Source organism: Carcharhinus amblyrhynchos, chromosome 20 (assembly GCF_965287045.1).
Source record: "Carcharhinus amblyrhynchos chromosome 20, sCarAmb.v2.hapA, whole genome shotgun sequence".
Lineage (NCBI taxonomy): Eukaryota > Metazoa > Chordata > Chondrichthyes > Carcharhiniformes > Carcharhinidae > Carcharhinus > Carcharhinus amblyrhynchos.
The window spans coordinates 778,724-805,298 of record NC_137343.1 but is presented as its reverse complement, the minus strand read 5'-3'; the positions used below and the strand labels follow the sequence as shown (position 1 = coordinate 805,298).

The following is a 26,575-nucleotide window of genomic DNA, read 5'->3' as shown; positions in this document are numbered from 1 at the left end:
AACAAACCAAGTTTCTTCAACCTCTCCTCATAGCTAATGCCCTCCATACCAGGCAACATCCTGGTAAATGTGTCGAGTATAGGGCTAAGTGTCGAGTATAGGGCTAACGGGAGGACTTTGAATAGTGTGGATGAACAGAGGGATCTAGGTGTGTGTGTACATAGATCCCTGAAAGTTGGGAATCAAGTAGATAAGGTTGTCAAGAAGGCGTACGGTGTCTTGGCGTTTATTGGTAGGGGGATTGAATTTAGGAGTCGCAGTGTAATGTTGCAACTGTACACTACTCTAGTGCGGCCGCACTTGGAGTACTGTGTGCAGTTCTGGTCCCCGCATTACAAGAAGGATGTGGAGGCGTTGGAGAGGGTGCAGAGGAGGTTTACTAGGATGTTGCCTGGTATGGTGGGGAGGTCCTATGAGGAGAGACTGAGGGATCTAGGGTTGTTTTCGTTGGAAAGAAGGCGGCTAAGAGGGGATCTTATTGAAACATATAAGATGATTAGAGGTTTAGATAGGGTGGATAGTGATAGCCTTTTTCCTCGGATGGAGAAAGCTAGCACGAGGGGGCATGGCTTTAAATTAAGGGGGGGTAGCTACAGGACGGATGTCAGGGGTAGGTTCTTTACCCAGCGGGTGGTGAGGGATTGGAATGCCCTGCCTGCTGCAGTTGTAAATGCGTCTAGTTTGGGGGCGTTTAAGAGATCTCTGGATAGGTTTATGGACGAAAAGGGATTGGTATAGGCTAGTGGGTCATTGTTTTTGTAACTGGTCGGCGCAACATCGTGGGCCGAAGGGCCTGTTCTGCGCTGTAATGTTCTATGTTCTATGTTTACTAAATCTTTTCTGTACCCTCTCCAAAGCCACCACATCCTTCTGGTAGTGTGGTGACCAGAATTGAACACTATATTCCAAGTGCGGCCTAACTAAGGTTCTATAAAGCTGCAACATGACTTGCCAATTTTTAAACTCAATGCCCTGGCTGACGAAGGGAAGCATGCCGTATGCCTTCTTGACTACCTTCTCCACTTGCGTTGTCATTTTCAATGACCTGTGTACCTGTACACCCAAATCCCTCTGCCTATCAATATTCTTAAGGCTTCTGCCATTTACTGTATATTTCCTGTTTGTATTGAATGTTCCAAAATGCATTACCTCACATGTTCGGATTAAACTCCATCTACCATTTCTCCGCCCAAGTCTCCAACTGATCTATATCCTACTGTATCCTCTGATGGTCCTCATCGCTATCTGCAACTCCACCAACCTCTGTGTCGTCTGCAAACTTACTAAGCAAACCAGTTACATTTTCCTCCAAATCATTTATATATATTACAAATAGCAAAGGTCCCAGCATCAATCCCTGAGGAACACCACTTGTCACAGCCCTCCATTCAGAAACATACCCTTCCACTGCTACCCTCTGTCTTCTATGACTGAACCAGTTTTGTATCCCGCTTGCCAGCTCATCTCTGATCCCGTGTGACTTCACCTTTTGCACCAGTCTGCCATGTGAGACCTTGGCAAAGGCCTTACTGAAGTCCATATAGACAATATCCACTGCTCTACCCTCATAGAGTCATAAAGTCATACAGGTTTACAGCATGGAAACAGACCCTTTGGCCCAACTTGTCCATGCCGCCCTTTTTTTTAAATGCCGAAAGCTAATTCCAATTGCCCGCATTTGGTCCATATCCCTCTATCCCCATCTTATCCATGTAACTGTCTAAATGCTTTTTAAAAGACAAAATTGTATTCATCTCTACTACCTCTGGCAACTTGTTCCAGACACTCACAACCTTCTGTGTGAAAAAATTACCCCTCTGGACACTGTTGTATCTCTTCCCTCTCACCTTAAACCTCTGCCCTCTAGTTTTAGACTCCCCTACCATTGGGAAAAGATATTGACTATCTCGCTGATCTGTGCCCCTCATTATTTTCTAGACCTCTATAAGATCATTCCTCAGCCTCCTACGCTCCAGAGGAAAAAGTCCCAGTCTATCCAGCCTCTCCTTATAACTCAAACCATCAAGTCTCAGTAGCATCCTAGTAAATCTTTTCTGCACTCTTTCTAGTTTAATAATATTCATTCTATAATAAGGTGACGAGAACTGAACACAGTATTTCAATTGTGGCCTTACCAATGTCTTGTCCAACTTTAACAAGACATCCCAAATACTGTATTCAATGTTCTGACCGATGCAACCAAGCATGCCGAATGCCACCTTCACCACTCTGTCCACCTGTGACTCCATTTTCAAGGAGCTATGAACATGGAGCCTTACCATTAACTGAATCAGTCCTGCTCTGGTTCAATCTACCAAAATGCATCACCTTGCATTTTCTAAGTTAAACTCCATCTGCCATTTGTCAGCCCACTGGCCCAATTGATCAAGATCCCGTTGCAATTGGAGATAACTTTTTTTCACTGTCCACTATGCACCAATCTTGGTGTCACCTGCAAACTTACTAACCATGCCTCTTATATTCTCATCCAAATCATTAATATAAATGACAAATAACAGTGGGCCCAGCACTGATCCCTGAGGTACACCGCTGGCCACAGGCTTCCAGTTTGAAAAACAACTCTGTACAACCACTCAAAGAACAAAGAACAAAGAACAACCCAGCACGGGAAACAGGCCCTTCGGCCCAACGAGCCCGCGCCGCCGCATCGCCCTACACCTATTCTACCCTGCATGTCTATGAATGGGACCCTACTCAGTCAGATTCAGGGAAGAAATAGTGTCAATTTGGTGGAAACCAATTAGCCTAAGAGCACATCTTTGGGGTGTGGGAGGAAACCGGAGCGCCCGGAGGAAACCCACGCAACCACAGGGAGAATGCGCAAACTCCCACAGACACAGGCCCAAATCCATGTATCTGCACAGCTAGCAGTGCTAGTCACTGAGCTGTTGTGGAGCCCGTCTATCGGTCCAGGATCAAGCACACACACCGACATGAAGTACTAGGCCACTCCTGGACTTCCAAGAGCAGCCCACGCACAACCCGCCGTGTGCATGCCCCTCGCTTGACACGAGGTGGACCTCCACCTGTGGAATAAAGACAAAACATATTAGTCATACAGCCTGCCCTTCCGGTGTCTCCCGAGGTTTAACCCTATTTAATAGCCCCTACCATATCCCTCCATTCTCGTTTCACTCATATGCCTATCTAACTGCATCTTAAACGAGTCCAACGTGCCTGCCTCCACCACCCTACTCGGTAGCGCATTCCAGACCCCCACAACTCTCTGTGTAAAGAACCTTCCTCTTACCTCCAAATTATACCTCCCCCCCCTCACCCTTAAGTGATGACCTCTTGTGTTCGTACCCAGTCTAGGGAGCAGTCTGTCACTATTAACTCTATCTATTCCCTTCAGTATCTTATATACCTCTATCATGTCCCCTCTCAATCTCCTTCTTTCCAAGGAGAATAGCCCCAGTCTCTTCAGTCTCTCCTCGTAACCCAGTCCCCCCATGCCAGGCAACATCCTGGTAAACCTCCTCTGCACCCTTTCCAGAGACTCCACGTCCTTCCGGTAATAAGGTGACCAGAACTGGACGCAGTACTCCAAATGCGGTCTAACCAACGTTCTGTATAACTGAAGCATTAGACGGCAGCTTTTATACTCTAAGCCCCTTCCTATAAAGGCTAACATCCCATAAGCCTTCCTAACAACGTTCTCCACTTGTGACACAACCTTCATGGATTTGTGGACCTGCACTCCCAGGTCTCTCTGTACGTCTATACTCCTAATCGGCCTACCTTTTATCACATAGCTCCTCTCTGCATTATTCCTTCCAAAATGCATCACCTCGCATTTGTCAGGATTAAATGCCATCTGCCACCTATCTGCCCACTGCACCAACCTATCTATATCCTGTTGTATCACCTGACAATCCAGTTCTGTACCCGCCAACCCTGCCATCTTGGTGTCATCAGCAAACTTGCTGATCACACCACCTACTCCCTCTTCTAAGTCATTTATGTAGACTACAAAGAGGAGAGGTCCCAGTACCGAGCCCTGCGGCACACCACTGGTCACTGGCCTCCAGCCCGACAAGGTACCCTCCACAACTACCCTCTGTCTCCTATTTCCCAACCAGTTCTCAATCCACCTAACTACCTGGCCTCGTATCCCATGCGCCTTAACCTTTTCTACCAGCCTACCATGAGGGACTTTGTCAAACGCCTTACTGAAATCCATATAGATGACATCAACGGCTCTCCCATCGTCAACCGTTTTTGTCACCTCCTCAAAGAATTCCACCAGATTCGTAAGGCAAGACCTCCCTCTAACAAAGCCATGTTGCGTATCCCTAATCAGATCGCAACGCTCCAAATGCTCATACATCCTACCCCTAAGTATTTTTTCCATTAACTTCCCTACCACCGACGTCAAACTCACTGGCCTATAATTCCCAGGGTTATCCCTACTACCTTTTTTGAACAACGGGACCACATTTGCTACCCTCCAGTCTTCTGGGACCTCACCTGTGTCCAAAGAAGAGACAAAGATGTGCGCCAGAGGCCCAGCAATTTCATCTTTCGCCTCCCTAAGCAGCCTGGGATAAATACCATCAGGCCCCGGAGCTTTATCCGTCCTTATGCTACCTAAAAGCCCTAGCACTTCCTCTCTCGTAATAACTATATCCTGCAACTGAACCTCCGCTCCCTCCAAGAGACCGCACGATTCCGAACCCCTCTCCTTCGTGAATACCGACGCAAAGTATTCATTCAGGAGCTCCCCCATTCCCTTCGACTCAATACACAACTCTCCACTCTTGTCCCTAAGAGGACCAATTTTCCCTCTAACTACTCTCTTGCCTCTAATATAGGAATAAAATGCCTTAGGATTATCCTTAATCCTACCGGCCAAAGCCATCTCATGCCCTCTCTTCGCCCTTCTAATTCCCCTTTTTAGCTCCCTCCTACTCTCTCTATATTCCTCCAGCGCACACTCCGTACCCATTTGTTTTGACCTAACATACGCCTCCCTCTTCTTCCTAACCAAGTCTTCAATATCCCCCGTAATCCACGGCTCTCTAATCCTACCTTTCCCATCCTTTCGCTTAACCGGAACAAACCTCCCCTGCAACCATTTCATTTTGTCCCTAAAAGCCTCCCACTTGCCAACCGTGGACTTGCCAGCTAACAGTCCCTCCCAGTCAGTTTGCTGCAGCTCCCTCCTAATCCTGCCATAGCTCGCCTTTCCCCAGTTCAGCACACTCCCGCTTGGACGGCACTCGTCCCTTTCCATTTTTATCCTAAAGTAGACGGACTTGTGGTCACTGTTCGCCACATGTTCGCCTACCTCTACCTCACCCACCTGCCCTGGCTCGTTTCCCAACACTAAATCCAGTATAGCCCCTCCCCTAGTCGGGCAAGTTACATACTGTTCTAGCGACCCTTCCATAACACATTTCACAAACTCCTCTCCCTCCGTACCCCCAGCTCTAGGCCCCCTCCAATTCACTCCGGGAAAATTAAAATCACCCACTACAACCACTCTATTCTTTCTGCACCTGTCCAAAATGCCCCTGCAAATTCCCTCCTCCACTGACTTTGGGCTGTTGGGTGGCCTATAGTACACCCCTAGCAGTGTGATCTCTCCCTTTTTATTCCTCAACTCCACCCACAGCGACTCAATCCCTATCTCTTCCATATCGCCCTCCCTCTGCACTACTGTGATGTTTTCCTTGACTAACAGTGCCACCCCTCCACCTCTCTTCAACCCTCCTCTGTCACACCTAAAACACCTGTACCCAGGAACATTCAGCTGCCAGTCCTGCCCTTCCCGTAACCACGTCTCCGTTACAGCCACCACATCCAACTGCCTCACAAACATCAAGGCCCTAAGCTCATCCGTTTTCCCTGCCACACTCCTAGCATTGAAACAGACACAGTTCAACCCACAAATGTCCCTCGGAACCACCTTCTCCCTTATAATTTTCCTTTCACCCGTCTCTCTCCCAGCCACCTCCCCACCCCCCCTCCCTATTAGTTTAAATCATTCCTGAACACTCCAGCTAACCTCCCTGCTAAGACACTAGTCCCCCTCCCGTTCAAATCCTCCCCACCCCTCCTGTACAGTTGCCTTTCTCTCCTAAACACCTCCCAATGATCTACATAAGTAAACCCCTCTACCCTACACCAGTCCCTCAACCATGCATTCAACTGCATGATCTCGTCATTCTTAGCCCTGCTCATACTGGGCAGCAACCCAGACAGTGCCACCCTAGAGGTCCTGCCCTTTAGTTTGGCCCCCAACTCCCTAAATTGCCTACGGACCTCTCCCCTACTCCTCCTTCCTATATACAGATCAGCCATGATCTTATTGAATGGCGGGGCAGGCTCGAAGGGCTAGATGGCCTACTCCTGCTCCTATTTCTTATGTTCTTATGTTCTTATCCCCCTCCCCTACGTGTACTATGACCTCTGCCTGGGTCCCCTCCCCTTTCAAAATTCCCTCTACCCTTTCCATTATATCTTTTACCCCTGCTCCAGGGAGGCAGACCACCATCCTGGAGTCGCGCCCTTGCCCACAGAACCTCCTATCAATCCCTCGGACCCTCCCATCCCCTACCACTATCACCTTACCAGCCCCCTTCCGTCCCTCTAAGTCAGTCTCCCCTTCCTTCCTATTTTTCTGTGCCCCTGCCGACGAACCTTGGGGGGCCTCCGGGGAGGCCGGGGGACCCTGACTACTCTTCTTCTTCCTCTTTCCCCTCCTAACAGTCGTCCATCCTCCCTTCTCTTCAGCCCTTGAGACCTCCTCCTGCTCATGTTTCCCAGCCATTATCTCCTCATTCTCCCTAACTAGAAACGCATCTTCCAGTCGCCCCTCGAGTTGCCTGATCCGGGCCCTCAATCGCTGCAGTTCTAAACATTTACTGCAGATGTGTACCTTGGGGACCCGTGACACCACCAGGAACTCCCACATGTGGCACCGGACGCAACTTACATTCCTCCCTATATTCCCTGCCATGTCCCAACCTCCTGTAAGTGCCCAAGGTAGGAATCTGTCTCTCACCTTCTCTAAGCCTGCACTCGCCTAAGCCCAGCAAGCCAAAGCCCTTCTCACTCAGTTCCCACTCACTCCGCTGCCCGCTCCCGACGCTGCCCGCTCTATACTGCTACCCCTTTTTTATACCCCCCGCTCCCCCTTAACGACTATCCCCTGGCCTAACTTCCGGTACGGAAGTAAACTACACTCTAACAAGCCCCGAGAACCGGAAGTACAGGAAAAAAGCGGTTTTTACTTTAAATCAGTCACTCACCACAGCCACAGCCACCAGGTTCAATGCTCCGGAGAACAATGAACTCATCAACCATCTTCATCGCTTCCTCAAAAAACTTGATTCAGTTAGTGAGACATGACGTCCCCTTCACGAAACCATGCTGCCTCTTGCTAATGCATCCACTTATTTCCAAATGGGAATAAATCCTGTCTCGATGAATCCTTTCCAATAATTTCCCCAACACTGATATAAGTTTCACTGGCCTATAATTATCTGGATTATTCTTGCTACCCTTCTTATAGTAGATGCTGAAGCCCTGAAACCACTTAGATTTATTTGTGGGTGGCAAGGTGGCACAATGGTTAGAACTGCTGCCTCACAGCACCAGGGACCCGGGTTCTATTCTGGCCTCGGGTCACTGTCTGTGTGGAGTTAGCACATTCCCCCCATGTCTGCGTGGGTTTCTTCCGGGTGTTCCGGTTTTCTCCCATACTCCAAAGATGTGCGGGTTAGGTGGATTGGCCATGCTAAATTGTCCCTTGGTGTTGGGGAATTAGCTAGGGTAAATACGTGGGGTTATGGGTATAGGGCCTGAGTGGGATTGTGGTCAGTATAGACTCAATGAGCCAAATGGCCTCCTTCAGCACTGTAGGGATTCTATGAAAGAACAAACTTCTTAAACAACCCCAACAAAAGAAACCAATGGACAAGATTTTACTGCTCAAACTTCCATTAACAAACAAACCAGAATTAACATAATGTATATGTGAATTAACAAGCAAATTGTATTCAATAGAAACTGTAAATTACAAATCAAATAGCTGATGTCACAAATCTCAAATCCCTCTTAGCGCATATATGGCACCACGTGCAGTGTTAGAATCCAGGTCAGAAACTCCAAGGTGTTTTATGAAGTCAGCCTAGATCATAAGTGTTACACTTTGAATTTGGCACAGGTAAGCATAAAATATTTCACTCTGGGTATGATTCAATTGACCCACTAGATAGCTTTTAACAAACAAACTTTATTTAAGAATACAATTAGCAGATAGGAAGAAAATCAGCAATCCAATTACAAAAAACATCAACCATGATATTGTATAAACTGTAGCAGTCAAACATACTGTTCCAAACAAATTTCCTTACAAACATACACTGCGATCTCGGCCTAGCATGGAAAGCAAGTATGTTCACGTGATGCTGGATCTTGCAGCTTTCCAGCCCGTCCTCTGGATGTTCGGCCCTGGAACTTTGAGCACACTCTGTGAGACAGAGACACCATTTGCCTCTAGCTTCTAGCTAGCCAGCAACCGACAGCAGAATTTCCAACACCAGGGAGAGGGACAAAAACACTGCCTTCAGACTGCAGTTCCCACAGTCTCTGTCAAACTGAAGGGGAATTTCTCCTGTGAGGAAAAAAGACTGTCCAAAGGCACCTGACCTGCCAAACAGTTGCATATCAACAATTCCGGAAAGGTAGGAAAACTCCAGGACACGGCGTTAGACCCAGATTATATTCTTCAACATCAATTAGAGATGCTGGCTCAGACATCATGGCAACAATATATATAAAAAACAGGCTTTCTTAAAAAAACTGCAGAGAAACAGGATAAAATAAAATACATTCCTTAAAGGCACAGTAGCGTCACAACAGTCCCAAAGTCTTTCCTGGCTTTGTTTTTATGATAACCCCTCAGGCTTTCATGGATAATCACTGACCTCCATGTATGATTCATAGAATATGAGCTCCCTGGTGATTGGTAATTACCTTAGCAGGTGGAGCCCGTATTTTGAGCCCTTTATAAAGCAGGCCTCTGAGTTGGTCCATTATTGCGTTGTCCTAGTTGGGAGCTGTTTGCAGTCACAGTCTTGTGGTTTTGCTTTGCTTTGTTTTGTGCAATAAAACACTTCCCTTACAGCTAATTCCTGGAGTTATTATAGTCATCTGCTGGTAGCATTCAGCTACCTTGCAACATGCTGCTTTCGATCATCATGTGGTCTCAGACCATCAGCTTTATCCAAGTTGCATGGAGACAGTGATCACCAGCAAGGCACAATTGTGCAGAATCTCCTTTACTCAGTCCTTATGGCATGGTTGTCTCTGGTAATAACAGCCCAGCTGTCCAGCAAGCCTCACTGTTCATGCAGCTTGTTAGATTTCAGCCAGTTGACATACATACTGCCACAGCCACTGCCCTGATCTGACCACCAGTTCCAGTCCAGTCTCCCAGGCTTCATCATTCTTCCCAATTAGCTTCTGTTTCCCTAGCAACCTATCAGACGCTGATTTCTCAGATGTCTGATGTAGCCAGGAAATCCAATTAACAAAACCTCCCAGAAATCGACTTGGTTTTGTTACAGTTAGGGACAGTCCCAAAAATCACAGGCTTTAAAATTTCATGATAAGGAGATGCTAGTGTTGACTGAGCTAATCACAGTAAGAAGTTTCACAACACCAGGTTAAAGTCCAACAGGTTTATTTGGTAGCACAAGCTTTCAGAGTGTTGCTCCTTCTTCAGGTGAATGATGAGTTCTGTTCACAAACAGGGCATATATGGACACAAACTCAATTTGCATGATAATGGTTGGAATGCGAGTCTTTACAGGTAATCAAGTCATTACAGATGCAGACAATGTTAGTGGAAAGATTCCAGTTAGAGCAGACCACAATTTGTAAACACCTGGTTTTATCACACAAACCTTAGTTATATTTATTTCATTGAAGTAATATAGATTAAACTTAAAATTGGGGTTTCTTGCTGAGTTTCATTCTTTCTGCAGTGACGTTAAGTGGTCTGGAAGATCAGTTACTGAGTGTAATTGTGGCCTTTGAGCGGAAAGAACTTGAGGAACAGAGGGAACGTTTGATCAAGGAGACCAGTGAAAACAAGAAGCTATTGAAGGATCTTGAGGATTCTCTTCTACGTGAACTGGCAACTTCCACTGGCAACATGCTGGACAATGTTGAACTTGTCGAAACTCTGGAAGAGACCAAGACTAAAGCCACTGAGGTAGATGGATCATAATGGAACTAATCATTGTTATTTCACTGGCAATGCAGTGTTTTAGTGCCATCCCACCATGCCCTTCTCTGTTAGATGAGTGTGGATTATCCAGAATCCACCTCCTGCAGTGTCCCTAAACGCAGGGAGGGAAGGATGACAATTACAAATGCTTCAGCCTCATCTCTTGTTCTGATGTGCTGGACCCCTCTGTTATTGAGGATGGGGATGTTTGTGGAGTCCCCTCCTCCAGTTAGCTGTTTAATTGCCCACCACCATTTGCAGTTGAAATTGGCAGGACTGCAGAGCTTAGATTCGGATCTGTTCTGAAACGATTCCATTTAGCACAATGGTCATGTCACACAACACATTGGATGGCATCTTCATTGTGCAGTTGGGACTTTGTCTCTACAAGTTATTGTCATGTATAGATGCACAGCGACGTGTAGATTGTTGAGGACAAGGTCAAGTAGGTTTTCCCCCCTTGTCCATTCTCTCACTGCCGGCTGCAGGCCGATTCTTGGATAACTCACTTAATAGTGAAGGATTGAGCCACTCTTGGCGATGGATATTAATGACCCCACTCAGAGTACATAGTGTTAGAGACTCAGGGGTTGGTCTGAGAGTGCCTAGACAAAAAGTAATAACAGTCGAAAAGCTAACTCCTAATTAGCATGCAGTAACTGCTGACAGAGTGGATATGTGTGTTAGTGATTGTTGATGTAGCCTGCTAACACAAAGACTAATACCTTTGAAAAAAGTATTTAACGGGGAGACTGTCTGAACCTTTACTTAGTGACTGAATATTGCTGGAAGATGCAGTATTTAACAGAGAAATCCCTCACCTGTTACTTGCTATTAAGAATTGAGGAAAATTAAGATTAAAAAATAAATATAGCATTGGACGTTATTTGTAAAAGAGGACGTTTTTCAGATATAATAAAACAAAGAAAGGGGATGAAAGGAGACAGATAAGTATAACTGTCTGAAGGGAGTTTTAATATGTGAATTAGCATACCAGTGGGTAAACCAAGTGTTTACCTATGTGGCTAGGGGAGGAAAATTGGGTATAGAAGAGGTGACCAAAGTGGAGAGATAAGGGAATTGGCACTTACGATCTAAAAGCCAGAATGGGTAACAGCAAAGAGAAAAAATGATATATCCATAGAGATAACTGGAGTGATAATAATTTTGTGAAGGGGAGGTCGTGTCTCACTAACTTGATTGAGTTTATCGAGGAAGTGACGAAGATGATTGATGAGGGTAGGACAGTGGATGTTGTCTACATGGACTTCAGTAAAGCCTTTGACAAGGTCCCTCATGTACACAGGTCACTGAAAGTGGCAGTGCAGATGGAGAAGATAGTCAAGAAGGCATACAGCATGCTAGCCTTCATTGGCTGGGGTATTAACTTTAAAAATTGGCAAGTCATGTTGCAACTTTATAGAACCTTAGTTAGGCCACACTTGGAATATAATGTTCAATTCTGGTTGCCACAGTAGAGGCTTTGGAGAGGGTACAGAAAAGATTTACCAGGATGTTCCCTGGTATGGAGGGCATTAGCTATGAGGAGAGGTTGGAGAAACTTGGTTTGTTCTCACTGGAATGATGGAGGTTGAGGGGTGACCTGATAGAAGTCTACAAGATTATGAGAGGCATGGACAAAATGGATAGCTAGAAGTTTTTTCCAAGGGGGAAGAGTCAATTCTAGGGAGCACAGGTTTAAGGTGCGAGGGGCAAGGTTTAAAGGAGATGTATGAGGCAGAGGGGGTGGTAGGTGCCTGGAACTCATTGCTGGGTGAGGTAGTGGAAGTGGATACAGTGGTTACTTTTAAGGGGCGTCTTGACAAATACATGCATAGGATGGGAATAGAGGGATATGGTCCCCGGAAAGGTAGGGGGTTTTAGTTAAGTCGGGTAGCATGGTCCATGCAAGCACGGAGGGCCTGTTCCTGTGCTGTAATTTTCTATGTTCTTTGGAGAAAGGGATACAGTAGAAGCAGCTACCATCATAGCCCACCCAGCAGCAGAAAGCAGTGTCTTCCCAAAACAAGTTACTGCTAAAGGGCTGCCATTTAAAATCCAAAACTCAAACTGAACAGATTATTCCTTCAGTGAAACGGAAAACAGCTTTAAGCAGTATTCCAGAGCAGTACAGTACAGCACAGTACAGGCCCTTCAGCCCTCAATGTTGTGCCGAGCTATGTCCAAACCCAAGATCAAGCTTTCCCTCTCCCTATCATTCTGGAGTGCTCCATGTGCTTATCCAATAACTGCTTGAAAGTTCCTAAAATGTCCGACTCCACTATCACAACAGGCAGTGTATTCCACACCCCAACCACTCTCTGAGTGAAGAATCTACCTCGGACATCCCTCCTATATCTCCCACCATGAACCTTATAGTTATGCCCCCTAGTAACAGCTACATCCATCTGAGGAAATAGTCTCTGCACGTCCACTCTATCTCTCCCCCTCATCATCTTATAAACCTCTAAGTCGCCTCTCATCCTCCTCCACTCCAAAGAGAAAAGCCCCAGCTCCCTCAATCTTTCCTCATAAGACCTACCCTCCAAACCAGGCAGCATCCTGGTAAATCTCCAATGCTTCCACTTCCTTTTATAGTGAGCTGACTATAAGCCTTCTTCACGGCTCTATCCACTTGAGTGGCAACCTTCAGAGATCTGTGGATATGAATCCCAAGATCTCTCTGCTCCTCCACATTCCTCAGAACCCTGTCGTTCACCCTATAATCCGCATTCAAGTTTGTTCTACCAAAATGAATCACCTCACACTTATCAGGATTAAACTCCATCTGTCACTTTTTGGCCCAGCTCTGCATCCTATCAATGTCTCTTTGCAGCCTGAGCCCTCCACCTCATCCACTACTCCACCAATCTTGGTGTCATCAACAAATTTACTAACCCACCCTTTAGCCCCCTCTTCCAAGTCATTGATAAAAATCACAAATAGCAGAGGACCCAGCACTGACCCCTGTAGTACACCGCTGGTAACTGGCCTCCAGTCTGAAAATTTTCCCTCCACCACCACCCTCTGTCTTCTATGAGACAGCCAGTTACTTATCCAATCGGCCAAATTTCCTTCTATCCCTTCTAACATGAGCCTACCATGGGGAACCTTATCAAACGCCTTACTAAAATCCATGTATACGACATCAACCGCTCTACCTTCGCCTACACATATAGTTACCTCCTCAAAGAATTCAGTCAAATTTGTGAGGCAGGACTTAACCCTTACAAAACCGTGTTGACTATCCCGGTTTAAACTGTGTCTTTCTAAATGGTCATAAATCCTATCCCTCAGGATAGGATTTTCCATTAACTTAACGACCACCGAAGTAAGACTAACTGGCCTATAATTACCAGGGTCATTCCTATTTCCTTTCTTGAAAAGAGGAACAACTTTCGCCACTCTCCAGTCCTCTGGCACAGTCCCCGTGGACAGTGAGGACCCAAAGATCAAAGCTAAAGGCTCTGCAATCTCATCCCTTGCCTCCCAAAGTACCCTAGGATGTATCCCATCTGACCAGAGACCCTCAGGTTTTTCAAAATTGCTAATACAACTTCCCTCAGAACATCTACCTCCTCCATCCTATCAGCCTGTATCACACTCTCATCCTCAAAAACATGGCCCCTCTCCTTCGTGAACTGAAGAAAAGTATTCATTCAATGCCTCACCTATCTCTTCTGACTCCATGCACAAGTTACCACCACTATCCTTGACTGGCCCTAACCTCACTCTGCCATTCTTTTATTTCTCACATAAGAGTAAAAAGCCTTGGGGTTTTCTTTTATCTGACCTGCCAAAGACTTCTCATGCCCCTTCCTAGCTCTCCTAAGCCCTTTCTTTAATTCATTCCTAGCTACCTTGTAACCCTTAAGCGACCCAACTGAACCTTGTTTTTTCATTTCTACATAAGCTTTCATCCTTACATATGCCTTCCACTTCTGGGTTTTGGGGTAAGCTGACATTTAGCATCAGCGGGGTTTGTAACACTCATGCCTCTGTCCAATTTCTCCAGTTATTTCCGTGCTCTCAAATTCATGATATATTTGCCTCCTTTTTGCTATTGATTCTCATTATATCATCTTGTATATTAAAGAAGAACAAAGAAAATTACAGCATAGGAACAGGCCCTTTGTCCCTCCAAGCTTGCACTGACCATGCTGGCCGACTGAACTAAAACCCCCTACCCTTCTGGGGACCATATAAGAACATAAGAACATAAGAAATAGGAGTAGGAGTAGGCCTTCTAGCCCTTTGAGCCTGCCCCGCCATTCAGTAAGATCATGGCTGATCTGTCGTGGCTCAGTTCCACTTTCCCGCTTTCTCCCCATAACCCTTAATTGCCCTGTCTATCAAAAACCTATCAACCCGCGTCTTAAAAATATTTAGCGAGGTAGCCTCCACCACTTCAACGGGCAGAGAATTCCAGAGATTCACCACCCTTTGAGTGAAGAAGTTCCTCCTCAACTCTGTTCTAAACTGCCACCCTTATCTTGAGGCTGTGCCCTCTAGTCCCGCTGTCCTTTCTGAGCGGGAAGAACCTCTCCACCTTTATCCTATCCATCCCATTCATCATCTTATTTGTCTCAATGAGATCTCCCCTCAATCTTCTAAACTCTAATGAGTACAAGCCTAGTTTATTCAGCCTCTCCTCATAGTTCAACCCCCTCAACTCCAGTATCAGCCTAGTAAACCTCCTCTGCACTCCCTCCAAGGCCAAAACATCCTTGCGTAAGTGCGGCGACCAAAACTGCACACACTACTCCAGCTGCAGCCTCACCAGTGCCCTGTACAGTTGCAGCAAGACCTCCCTACTTCTATATCACTCCATTCCCATCCTATTCATTTGTCAAGACACCCTTAAAAGTCACTACCGTATCTGCTTCCACTACCTCCCCCCGGCAGTGAGTTCCAGGCAGCTACCAGCCTCTATGTAAAAAAACTTGCCTCAGACATCTCCTTTAAACCTTGCCTCTCGCATCTTAACCTGTGCCCCCTAGTAATTGACTCTTCCATCCTGGGGAAAAGAATTATACTATATAAAGATATTTATATATATTTTATCTATTATACAGAGGACACTGTGAACATCTAATACAGTCGACTTAGACCAGTAACAGATCATGTCGAATCAGACTAATCTAATGATTTGATATCTATAAACTCAGTGTGAACTATTGCCTTTTGGCAGGTGATGGAGAAACTAACACTGGCTGAAAAGACTGCCGTGGATATTGACAAATTACGTGATGGATATCGCCCAGCGGCCAAAAGGGGTGCAATTTTGTTTTTTGTCCTAGCTGAGATGGCACTGGTTAACAGCATGTACCAGTATTCTTTGGCATCATTCCTCGAAGTCTTTGATTTATCTCTCCGCAAATCTTTGCCTGATTCTATACTTCAGAAGCGACTGAGGAACATCATGAAAGCATTAACCCTTAACATGTACAATTACGGCTGCACAGGTCAGCGTTGCTATACTACACTGTTACTGCAGCATTGTTTTAAATACTAACTGTATCGAGCAAAACTAATCAAGTGTTAAGTTACATTATGCTATTTGTTGCATAGGTGACACACCTTCTCACCACCTTTAAAATTCAGCTCATCCCAAACTCTGTGCATGTATCCTTTCTCGTACCCTGATCCACTGGTCATTCTCTTGATGCTAAGAACCTACATTAGCTTTCAGTTGCCCAGAATTAAAATTCTCATTTGTGTAGTTAAGTCCTCCAGTTTCACTCTTCATTATCTCTGTCATTGAGCACCGTCCCTGACCCCCCCAGCACTTTGCTGATGATCACAAATTGGCTGATGGGACAGCAATTGGCTGGGTTGGGTTGTTCTGCTTTTTGTCCATTACTGGGAATAGGTGCCAGTTTGTAAAGTAAAGTTTATTAGTCACAAGTAAGGCTTACATCAACACTGCAATGAACTCACTGAAATTCCCCTAGTCGCCAAAGTCCGGCACCTGTTCAGGTCAATGCACCTAACCAGCATGTCTTTCAGAATGTGGGACAAAACCAGAGCACCCAGAGGAAACCCACGCAGACATGGAGAGAATATGCAAACTCCACACAGACAGTGACCCAAGATGAGAATGGAACCTGGATCCCTGGCGCTGTGAAGCAGCAGTGCTAACTACTGAGCCACCATGCCACCCTAGTTGTGCAACTAGAGGTCCAGTGCAGCTACTGGCACAACTTGGCTGGAGGTTTGGCTAATTCTGGAGCACAAGTCTTCAGTACATTGCTGGAATATTGTCAGGGTCCATTGCCTTTGCAGTATCCAATGCCTTCAGCTGTTTCTTTATTTCATTTGGAGTGAATCAAATTGGCTGAAGACTGACACCTGTCAATCTTTGGGAGCCTCAGGAGGAGGCTAAGATGTATCATCCAATCAGCACCTCAGGCTCAAGGTTATTGCGAATGTTTCAGCCTTATCTTTTGCACTGAGTGCTGGGCTCCTCCACCATTGAGGATGGGGATATTTGTGAAACTCCCTTCTCCAGTGAGTTGTTTACTTGTTCATCATCTTTCATGGCTGAATGTGGCAGGACTATAGAGCTAGGATCTGATCCATTGGTTATGTGGAATTGCTTAGATCTGTCTATTAAATGCTGCTTATGCTGTTTGACATGCAAGCAGCCCTGTGTTGTAGCTTCACCAGGTTGGCACCTCATTTTTAGGTATGCCTGGTGCTGCTCCTGGCATGCCCTCCTGCACTCTTCATTGAACCCGGGTTGATCCGCTGGCTTGGTGGTAATGGTAGAATGGGGGTATGCTGGGCCGTGAGGTTGTAGATTGTGGTTGAACACAATTCTCTGCTGATGGCCCACAGCACTTGATGGATGCCCAATTTTGAGTTGCTAGATCTAGTCATAAGTTATAAGATATAGGAGCAGAATTAGGCCATTCACCCATTGAGTCCGCTCCACCATTTGATCGTGGCTGACATGTTCCTCATCCCATTTTCCTGCCTTCTCCCCATAAGCCTTCAACCCATTCCCAATTAAAAATCTGTCTAACTCCTCCTTAAATTTACTCACTGTCCCAGCATCCACCGCACTTTGGGGTAGTGAATTCCACAGATTCACAACCCTTTGGGAGAAGTAGTTTCTCCTCAACTCTGTTTAAAATTTGCTGCCCCTTATCCTAAGACTATGACCTCTCATCCTAGAATGCCCCACAAGAGGAAGCATCTGCTCCATGTCTACTCTATCCATACTTTTTATCACCTTGAGTACCTCAAATTGATCTTCCTTCATTCTTTCAAATTCCAGAGAGCATAGGCCTAAATTGTTCAATCTCTCTTCATACAACAAACCCCTCATCTCTGGAATCAATCCAGTAACCTCCTCTGAACTGCCTCCAATGCCACTACGTCTTTCCTCAAGGAAGCTGGAAGGTCTGAAGGTGGATAAATCAGCTGAATTAGATGGACTACAGCCAGACTTCTGAAGAAGATAGCTGAAGAGATTGTGGAGGCATTAGTCGTGATCTTCTAGGAATCACTGGAGTCAGGGAGGACCAGAAAAATGATGAATGTAACATCCCTGTTTAAGAAGGGAGAGAGGCATAAGACAGGAAGTTAGTCTGACCTTGGTCAGTGAGTATATTTAAGATGTAGGTTCTTGATTGGTAAATTAATCAAAGTTTACAGGCAAAAGGTGGGAGAATGGGATGGAGAAACATATCAGCCATGATCAAGTGACAGGGTAGATTCGATAGGCTGACTGGCCGAATTCTGCTCCGATTTCTTTGGTCTTACGATTAGTAAAGAGGACTTTGCAGGGTGGACAGGGCTGGGTTTGCCATTGTCGTTTCTGCTGCTTACTGGGCGATCATCACCAGGGAATATATTTTTTGCAAAATTAAATTTTAAAACACTGCCTGACTGCACTGGTCCATGGGTGGCTGATTCTGCAAATGTGTGAGTGTAAACAGGGTGAAGATTAACATTTTCCAAACAGGCACAACTGGGTGAACTTGCATGGAAAGTGGCAAGTTTAACACTGATCCCAATGTTCATTGACCCCGGTGTTTTTGATATTAGAACATAAGAACATAAGAAATAGGAGCAGGAGTAGGCCATCCAGTCCTTCGAGCCTGCCCCGCCATTCAATAAGATCATGGCTGATCTGAAGTGGATCAGTTCCACTTTCCCGCTTTCTCCCCATAACCCTTAATTCCCTTATCGATCAGAAATCTATCTACCCGTGACTTAAACATATTCAATGAGGTAGCCTCCACCACTTCAATGGGCAGAGAATTCCAGAGTTTCACCACCCTCTGCGAGAAGAAGGTTGGCAAAGAGAAAGAAGAATTTTGGCAAAGGTTAATACAGAAATCTTTCACCTTGCTGCTTGCAGAAATGAACCTTTCAACGTATTTTTAAGGTTAACACCTCCTTGTCCTTCCAGGTCTGTTTGAGCGACACAAGTTGCTTTTCTCATTCAACATGACAATAAAGATTGAGCAGGCGGAACAGCGGATTCCTCAGGAAGAACTGGAATTCTTTTTGAAAGGTACATTTTCATACAGAATTTATTTCTATATCTGGGTATCAGTTGTATAGCATCCTATTTTCAATTGTAAATCCATAATAATCTAGCACTCTCTCAGCACTGACCCTCTGACAGTGCAGCACTCCTTCAGCGCTGACCCTCTGACAGCGCAGCACTCCTTCAGCGCTGACCCTCTGACAGTGCAGCACTCCCTCAGTAGTGACCTTCTGATGGTGCGGCGCTCCCTCAGTAGTGACCCTCTGATGGTGTGGCACTCCCTCAGCACTGACCCTCTGACAGTGCGGTGCTCCCTCAGTACTGACCCTCTGACAGTGCGGTGCTCCCTCAGCACTGACCCTCTGACAGTGTGGCACTCCCTCAGCACTGACCCTCTGACAATGCGGCACTCCCTCAGTACTGACCCTCTGACGGTGCGGCACTCCCTCAATACTGACCCTCTGACAGTGCGGCACTCCCTCAATACTGACCCTCTGACAGTGCGGTGCTCCCTCAGTACTGACCCTCCCTCAGAGTGGCACTCCCTAAGTCTCTACATAATGTGGGGTTTGAATCCACGCTCAGTCGAAGCATGTTCCTGAAACAGCGATTCTGACACTGGGTGCCTCGAGAACTTTGATGATTTCACATTTTAATATTTGCAATCTGTTGTTCATGTTTAAATTTATTTAAATTGTCTACATAGAAATGTGATTTAACTCTAAGAAATTTTGTCATATTCTCTTGTTAATGGATGATTTTAATTGCCATGAAACATCAATGTGAATCTGTGATTTGAGTGGTTAGCACACAGTGGCAAAACTGCAGTTACCTCCATTCATTCGGCTCCTGTAGAAATGCTGGAAGAGCTTTGAAAAGCGTGCATTATTCATGTTTTCTCCTTCCAGTAATCTTTGAGTGTAAGTGAGGGACCCACTCTCCTGATTACAGGCTGATAATCAATGTTCGAAATTGATTACCCTGAATATTTCAGGGCATTATTTAGATTTCTCTGATACTTCTGACATCATTCTCTTTCGCATTTCTGTACAGCCACCTCCTCCAGCTTTCGTAATCTGCGAAACACTTTCTCACCAAACCCTGATTCTGAGACACTGAAATCCCAATTCAGATCAACCTAGTGATGAGGAAAAACCTCAAATCCACCTTCCGAGCAGTTTTGGGGATTCAAACTGAGCACTAGATCAGTGAAATGTTATTCAGCTGAGTGTTCCTCGGTAACAATGAGTGAACATAGAACATAGAACATTACAGCGCAGAACAGGCCCTTCGGCCCATGATGTTGCACCGACCAGTTAAAAAGCAATGACCCTCTAACCTAAACCAAACCCTTTCCATCCATAAACCTATCCATGGATCTCTTAAACGCCCCCAAACTAGGCGCATCTACAACTGCAGCAGGCAGGGCATTCCAATCCCTCACCACCCTCTGGGTAAAGAACCTACCCCTGACATCCGTCCTATAACTACCACCCCTTAATTTAAAGCTATGCCCCCTCGTGCTAGCTTTCTCCATCCGAGGAAAAAGGCTATCACTGTCCACCCTATCTAAACCCCTAATCATCTTATATGTTAGGACTATTGGGAAGATGCTAAATCTTGAATTAGTTAAAATCAAGAATGAAATGCATAACAGTAAATCTAGGGAAGCATTGGAGTGGTTTGGTAAGCTGAAGGAGGTAGAATTACTCAGAAAAAAGGGCAGAGAAAAATCAGAGGCCCTGGAGATGATGGGCTGATTTAACCTTGGGGGGGGGGGAGGGGGTGGTTATTGTTGTTGTTGTTGTTGTGATAGTAAAGTAATGGCGGCCTCCTGTGTCTATTTTGAATGAAGTCACACTGACTGTGGGGCTGAAAATGTCGGGAAGACAACATGCATGCACTGAACCCAGTCAATACATCCCATCAACCAACATTTTAGTGGCTCATCTGCCTTCATCTGCCTTTCTACCTTGGACGGAAAACTGGTTGGCAGAGAGGAAACAAAGAGCTGGAATTAATGGGTGCTTTTCTAATTGGCAGGCAGTAACTAGTGGGGTGCTACAGGGATCGGTGCTGGGACTCCAGCTATTCACAATATATATTAATGATTTGGATGAAGGAACAAAATGTAACATCTCAAAGTTTGCTGATGATACCAAGTTGGGTGGGAGGGTGATCTGGACAGGTTGGGCAAGTGGGCTAATCAATGGCAGATGCAATATAATTTGGATAAGTGTGAGGTTATTCACTTTGGAAGCAAAAACAAGGCAGCAGATTACTACCTGAATGGCTGTAAATTGGGAGAGGGAAGTGTGCAGTGGGACCTGGATGTCATGTGCACATTCACTGAAGTTTAGCATGCAGCTGCAGCAAGCAGTAAGGAAAGCAAATGGCATGCTGGCCTTCATTGCGAGAGGTTTTGAGTACAGGAGCAGGGATGTGTTGTTGCAATTATACAGGGCCTTGGTGAAGCCACACCTAGAGTATTGTGTGCAGTTGTGGTCTCCTTTTCTGAGGAAGGATGTTCTTGCTCTTGAGGGAGTGCAGTGAAGGTTTACCAGGTTGATTCCGGGGATGGCAGGACTGATGTATGAGGAGACATTGACTCGGTTAGGATTGTTTCCACTAGAGTTCAGACAAATGAGGGGGGACCTCATACAGACTTACAAAATTCTAACAGGACTAGACAGGGTAGATGCAGGGAGGATATTCCTGCTGGTGGGGGAGTCTAGAACCAGGGGTCACAGTCTGAGGATTCAGGGTAGACCATTTAGGACAGAGGTGAGGAGACATTTCTTCACCCAAAGACTGGTGAGCCTGTGGAATTCATTACCACAGGAAACAGTTGATGCCAAAGTATTGAATGTATTCAAGAGGCAGCTGGATATAGCACTTGGGGTGAATGGGATCGAAGGTTATGGGGAAAAAGCAGGATCAGGCTATTGAGTTGGATGATCAGCCATGATCATAACGAATGGCAGAGCAGGCCCGATGGGCCAAATGGCCTCCTCCTGCTCCTATCTTCTATGTTTCTATGTTATATCACATTGAACAGGCTGGGTTAAAAACATGCCTTTGTCTATTGAGAATGAGCAAGAGCCATAGAACTGCAGAGAGGCCAGTATAAAACCTGGTATTAGCAAGTGAGTAGTGATTATCCTGATAATCACAAGAGACTTAGTTTTACATCTGCAGTAGGAACATAGTTTTATTTTATTTAATATCCTAAAACTATGAAATATCCAGATCAAGAGGAAATAATGAGGAACAGCCAATATGGATTTGGAAAAGCAAGTTTGTATTTGACATGGGATTATTTGAGGAGGTGACAGATCTGAAGAATGGGGAATGAAGCGAAACAGTGTACATGGTCTCAATGAGTCACTCGGGCAGAAGAGTTAAGAGTTAATGAGTTAATGGAATTTAATGTTGGCAAGTGTGAGGTTGTCCACTTTGGTAGGAATAATGGTAGGAAGGACTATTACTTACGTGGCGAAAAACTGCAGCAGGCAACAGTGCAGAGGGACCTCGGGGTCCTTGTGCATGAGTCGCAAAAACCCAGCCTGCAGGTGCAGCAGGTGGTCAGGAAGGCAAATGGGATGCTGGCCTTCATAGCGAGGGGGATTGAATATAAAAGTAGAGAGGTCTTGCTGCAGCTGTATAGGGCATTGGTGAGGCCGCAGCTGGAGTACTGTGTGCAGTTTTGGTCGCCGCACTTACGCAAGGATATTTTGGCCTTGGAGGGAGTGCAGAGGAGGTTTACTAGGCTGATACTGGAGTTGAGGGGGTTGAACTATGAGGAGAAGCTGAATAAACTAGGCTTGTGCTCGTTAGAGTTTAGAAGAATGAGGGGAGATCTCATTGAGACATATAAGATGATGAATGGGATGGATAGGATAGAGATGGAGAGACTCTTCCCACTCAGAAAGGACAGTAGGACTAGGGGCCACAGCCTCAAGATAAAGGGGGGACGGTTTAGAACGGAGTTGAGGAGGAACTTCTTCACTCAAAGGGTGGTGAATCTCTGGAATTCTCTGCCCGTTGAAGTGGTGGAGGCTGCCTCGCTAAATATTTTTAAGACGCGGGTTGATGGGTTTTTGATAAGAGAGGGGATTAAGGGTTATGGGGAGAGGGCGGGAAAGTGGAACTGAGCAGCGACAGATCAGCCATGATCTTATTGAATGGCGGGGCAGGCTCGAAGGGCTAGATGGCCTACTCCTGCTCCTATTTCTTATGTTCTTATGAGTTTGGAACCATGAGGATGGTAGAAAATTATTTCAGAACTTCTTGTGGATAGAGAAACAGAGTAGGAGCTCTGGGCAATTTCTAAGCGTGATGAGAAATAGCTAATATGGTTTAGATTAACTGGCCATTTATCTCAACACTATTTGGGGGATCTTGCTGTGTGTGAATTTGCTGCTCTGTTTAATTACAAAATAACTAGCTACACTTTAAAAGGGATCCGTTAACTGTGAAACAAGTGAAATGGAATGTTATCCTTTCAAACACAGATGTTTTTAATTACAGTTTAATTCCTTGGGTTTGTATTTTACCTTGCTGACAACTAATTGACGATGGATAATCCACAGGAAATGCTTAACTTTTGCAAAGTGATTTTTGTTTTCTCTAATGGTTAGTACTGGCTCTTCTAGCATTTCACCTCCCATCAGGATTCCAATGCCACTGACAGTCCTGCAATGATTAAATCGAGTCCTTGACACAAGGCTGATGAAACTAACGTAAGACCATAAGAACTAGGAGCAGGAGTAGGCCATTTGGCCCCTCGAGCCTGCCCTGCCATTCAAAAAGATCATGGCTGATCTTCTTGTGGACTCAGCTCCACTTAACCGTCCACTCACCATAACCCTTAATTCCTTTACTGTTCAAAAATGTATCTATCCTTGCCTTAATAACATCCAATGAGGGAGCCTCAACTGCTTCGCTGGGCAGGGAATTCCACAGATTCACAACCCTTTGGGTGAAGAAGTTCCTCCTCAACTCAGTCCTAAATCTGCTTCCCCTTATTTTGAGGCTATGCCCCCTAGTTCTAGTTTCACCCGCCAGTGGAAACAACTTCCCTGCTTTTATCTTATGTATTCCCTTCATAATCTTATGTTTCCATAAGATTTTCCCTCACTCTTCTGAATTCCAATGAGTATAACACCAGTCTATTCAGTCTCTCCTCATAAGCCAACCCTTTCAACTGCAGAATCAACCTGGTGAATCTCCTCTGCACCCCCTCCAGTATCAGTATATCCTTTCTCAAGTAAGGAGCCCAAAACTATACACAGTATTCCAGGTGTGGCCTCACCAGCACCTCATACAGCTCAATATAACCTCACTGTTTTTAAACTCCATCCCTCTAGCAATGAAGGACAAAATTCCATTTGCTTCTTAATTACCTGCTGCACCTGCAAACCAACTCCTTGAGATTCCTGCACAAGGACACCCAGGTCCCTCTGCACAGCAGCATGCTGCAATTTTTTACCATTTAAATAATAGTCCATTTTGCTGTTATTCCTACCAAAATGGATGACCTCACATTTACCAACAGTGTACTCCATCCGCCAGACCCTCACCCACTCACTTAGACTATATCCCTTTGCAGACTTCCAGCGTCCTCTGCACACTTTGCTCTTCCACCCATCTTAATGTCATCTGTGAATTTTGACACACTACACTTGGTTCCCAAATTGTCCCCATTCAGCCCAGTACATTTGGTTGAAGCAGCAATATTTCATTGATGGTGTCAGGGACGGAGTGCTGTGTGACACTAACTTACAGTTAGCTCTGTGTTTTTCATAGGAAACATATCACTGGAGAAAAGCAAGCGGACAAAGCCATGCCTTTGGCTCCCAGATCAAGGTTGGGAGGATATTATCCGTTTGGCAGAAGCTTTCCCGGAGAAGTTTGGAACACTTCCAGACGACATACAAAAGCATCTTGCAGAGTGGCAAACAGTAAGTAATAAACTCATTGCCATTTCAGTGATGGAGACGATTGAACAAATGTTAATATCAAAGGCTAATGGAGCAAAGGCAGACAACTATAACTGAAATACAAATAAGCAATGATCTAATTTACTGATATCACAGCTTCGTGGGGCTGAATGGTCTCCTATTTCTGTGTAATGAGAAACACTTCAGAATTATGAAATCAACACAGTTGGGAATGCAAAACTGAGGTTATCATAGTACCAGCAACAGTTGCTTCATCACCATTTTTGTGTGTCATATAGTGAGATGGCATTGGCATAGAAATAGAGAAAAAAGGAGCAGGAGGAGGCCATTTGGCACTTAGAGCCTGCTCCACTATTCATTATGATCATGGCTAATCATCCAACTCAATAGTCTAATCCTGCTTTCTCCCCATAACCTTTGATCCCATTTGCCCCCAAGTGCTATATACAGCTGCCTCTTGAATACATTCGATGTTTTGGCATCAACTACTTCCTGTGGTAATGAATTCCACAGACTCACCACTCCTCACCTCTGTCCTAAATGGTCTACCCTGAATCCTCAGATTGTGACTCCTGGTTTTGGACACCCCCACCATTGGGAATATCCTTCCTGCATCTATCCTATCAAGTAGTGTAAGAATTTCATCAGTTTCTATAAGATTTCCCCCCCTCGTTCGTCTGAATTCCAGCGAAAACAATCCTAACCTAATTTCTCCTCATTTGTCAGTCCCACCATCCCTGGATTCAGCCTGGTAACTTTCACTGCATTCCCTTGAGAGCAAGAACATCCTTCCTCAGGAAAGGAGACCAAAACTGCGCACAATACTCTAGGTGTGGCCTCACCAAGGCCCCTGTATAATTGCAACGACACATCCCTGCTCCTGTACTCAAAACCTCTCACAATGAAGGCCAACATACCATTTACCTTCTTTATTGCCTGCTGCACCTGCATGCTTACCTTCAGTGACTGGTGCACAAGGAGACCCAGGTCCCTCTGCACACACCCCTCTCCCAATTTAGAGCCATTCATATAGTAATCTGCCTTCTTATTTTTCCTTCCAAAGTGAATAACCTCACATTTACCCAAATTATATTGTATCTGCCATCAATTAGCCCACTCTCACCTGTCCAGATCATTCTGAAGGATCTCTGCATCCTCGTCACAGTTCACTCTCCCACCCAACTTGGTTTCATCTGCAAACTTTGAGATGTTGCATTTTGTTCCCTTGTCCAAATCATTAATATATATTTTGAATAGCTGGGGGTCCCAGCACCGATCCCTGTGGCACCCCACTAGTTACTCCCCACTAATTTGAAAAGCACCCATTATTTCCTACTCTTTGTTTCCTCTCTGCCAACCAGTTTTCTATTTGTCTCAATATACTTCCCCCAATCCCATGCACTTTAATCTTGCACGATAATCTTTTATGCGGGACTTTGTCAAATGTTTTCTGAAAATCCAAAACAAAATCGACTGGCTCCGCCTTGTCAACTCTACCATGTATTTTAATTCTGCACATTAATCTCTAATGGAGGACTTTATCAAAAGCTTTCTAAAAATCCAAATACAACACATCCACTGGTTCACCTGTATCTATTTTAGAACATAGAACAGTACAGCACAGTGCAGGCCCTTTGGCCCTCGATGTTGTGCTGAGCTATGTCTGAACCCAAAATCAAGCTATCCCACTGCCTATCATTCTGGTGTGCTCCATGTGCCTATGCAATGACCGCTTGAAAGTTCCTAAAGTGTCCGACTCCACTATCACAGCAGGCAGTGCATACCACACCCCTTTTACTAGTTATGTCCTCAAACTCCAGGAGGTTTGTCAAACATGATTTCCCT

At 45.3% G+C, this 26,575-nt stretch overlaps 1 protein-coding gene across 1 annotated transcript in view; it reads left to right on the top strand.

Annotated features, from left to right (window-relative positions):
* The window catches only part of dnah10 (dynein axonemal heavy chain 10), a 337,567-nt gene that overhangs the window by 245,504 nt on the left and 65,488 nt on the right, over positions 1–26,575 (top strand). Inside the window, exons 64-67 of the mRNA XM_080207920.1 lie at positions 10,020–10,249; positions 15,456–15,729; positions 18,687–18,791; positions 24,576–24,730. Of these exons, the coding sequence (XP_080064046.1) occupies positions 10,020–10,249; positions 15,456–15,729; positions 18,687–18,791; positions 24,576–24,730 (764 nt within the window). The remainder of the gene's footprint in view (positions 1–10,019; positions 10,250–15,455; positions 15,730–18,686; positions 18,792–24,575; positions 24,731–26,575) is intronic.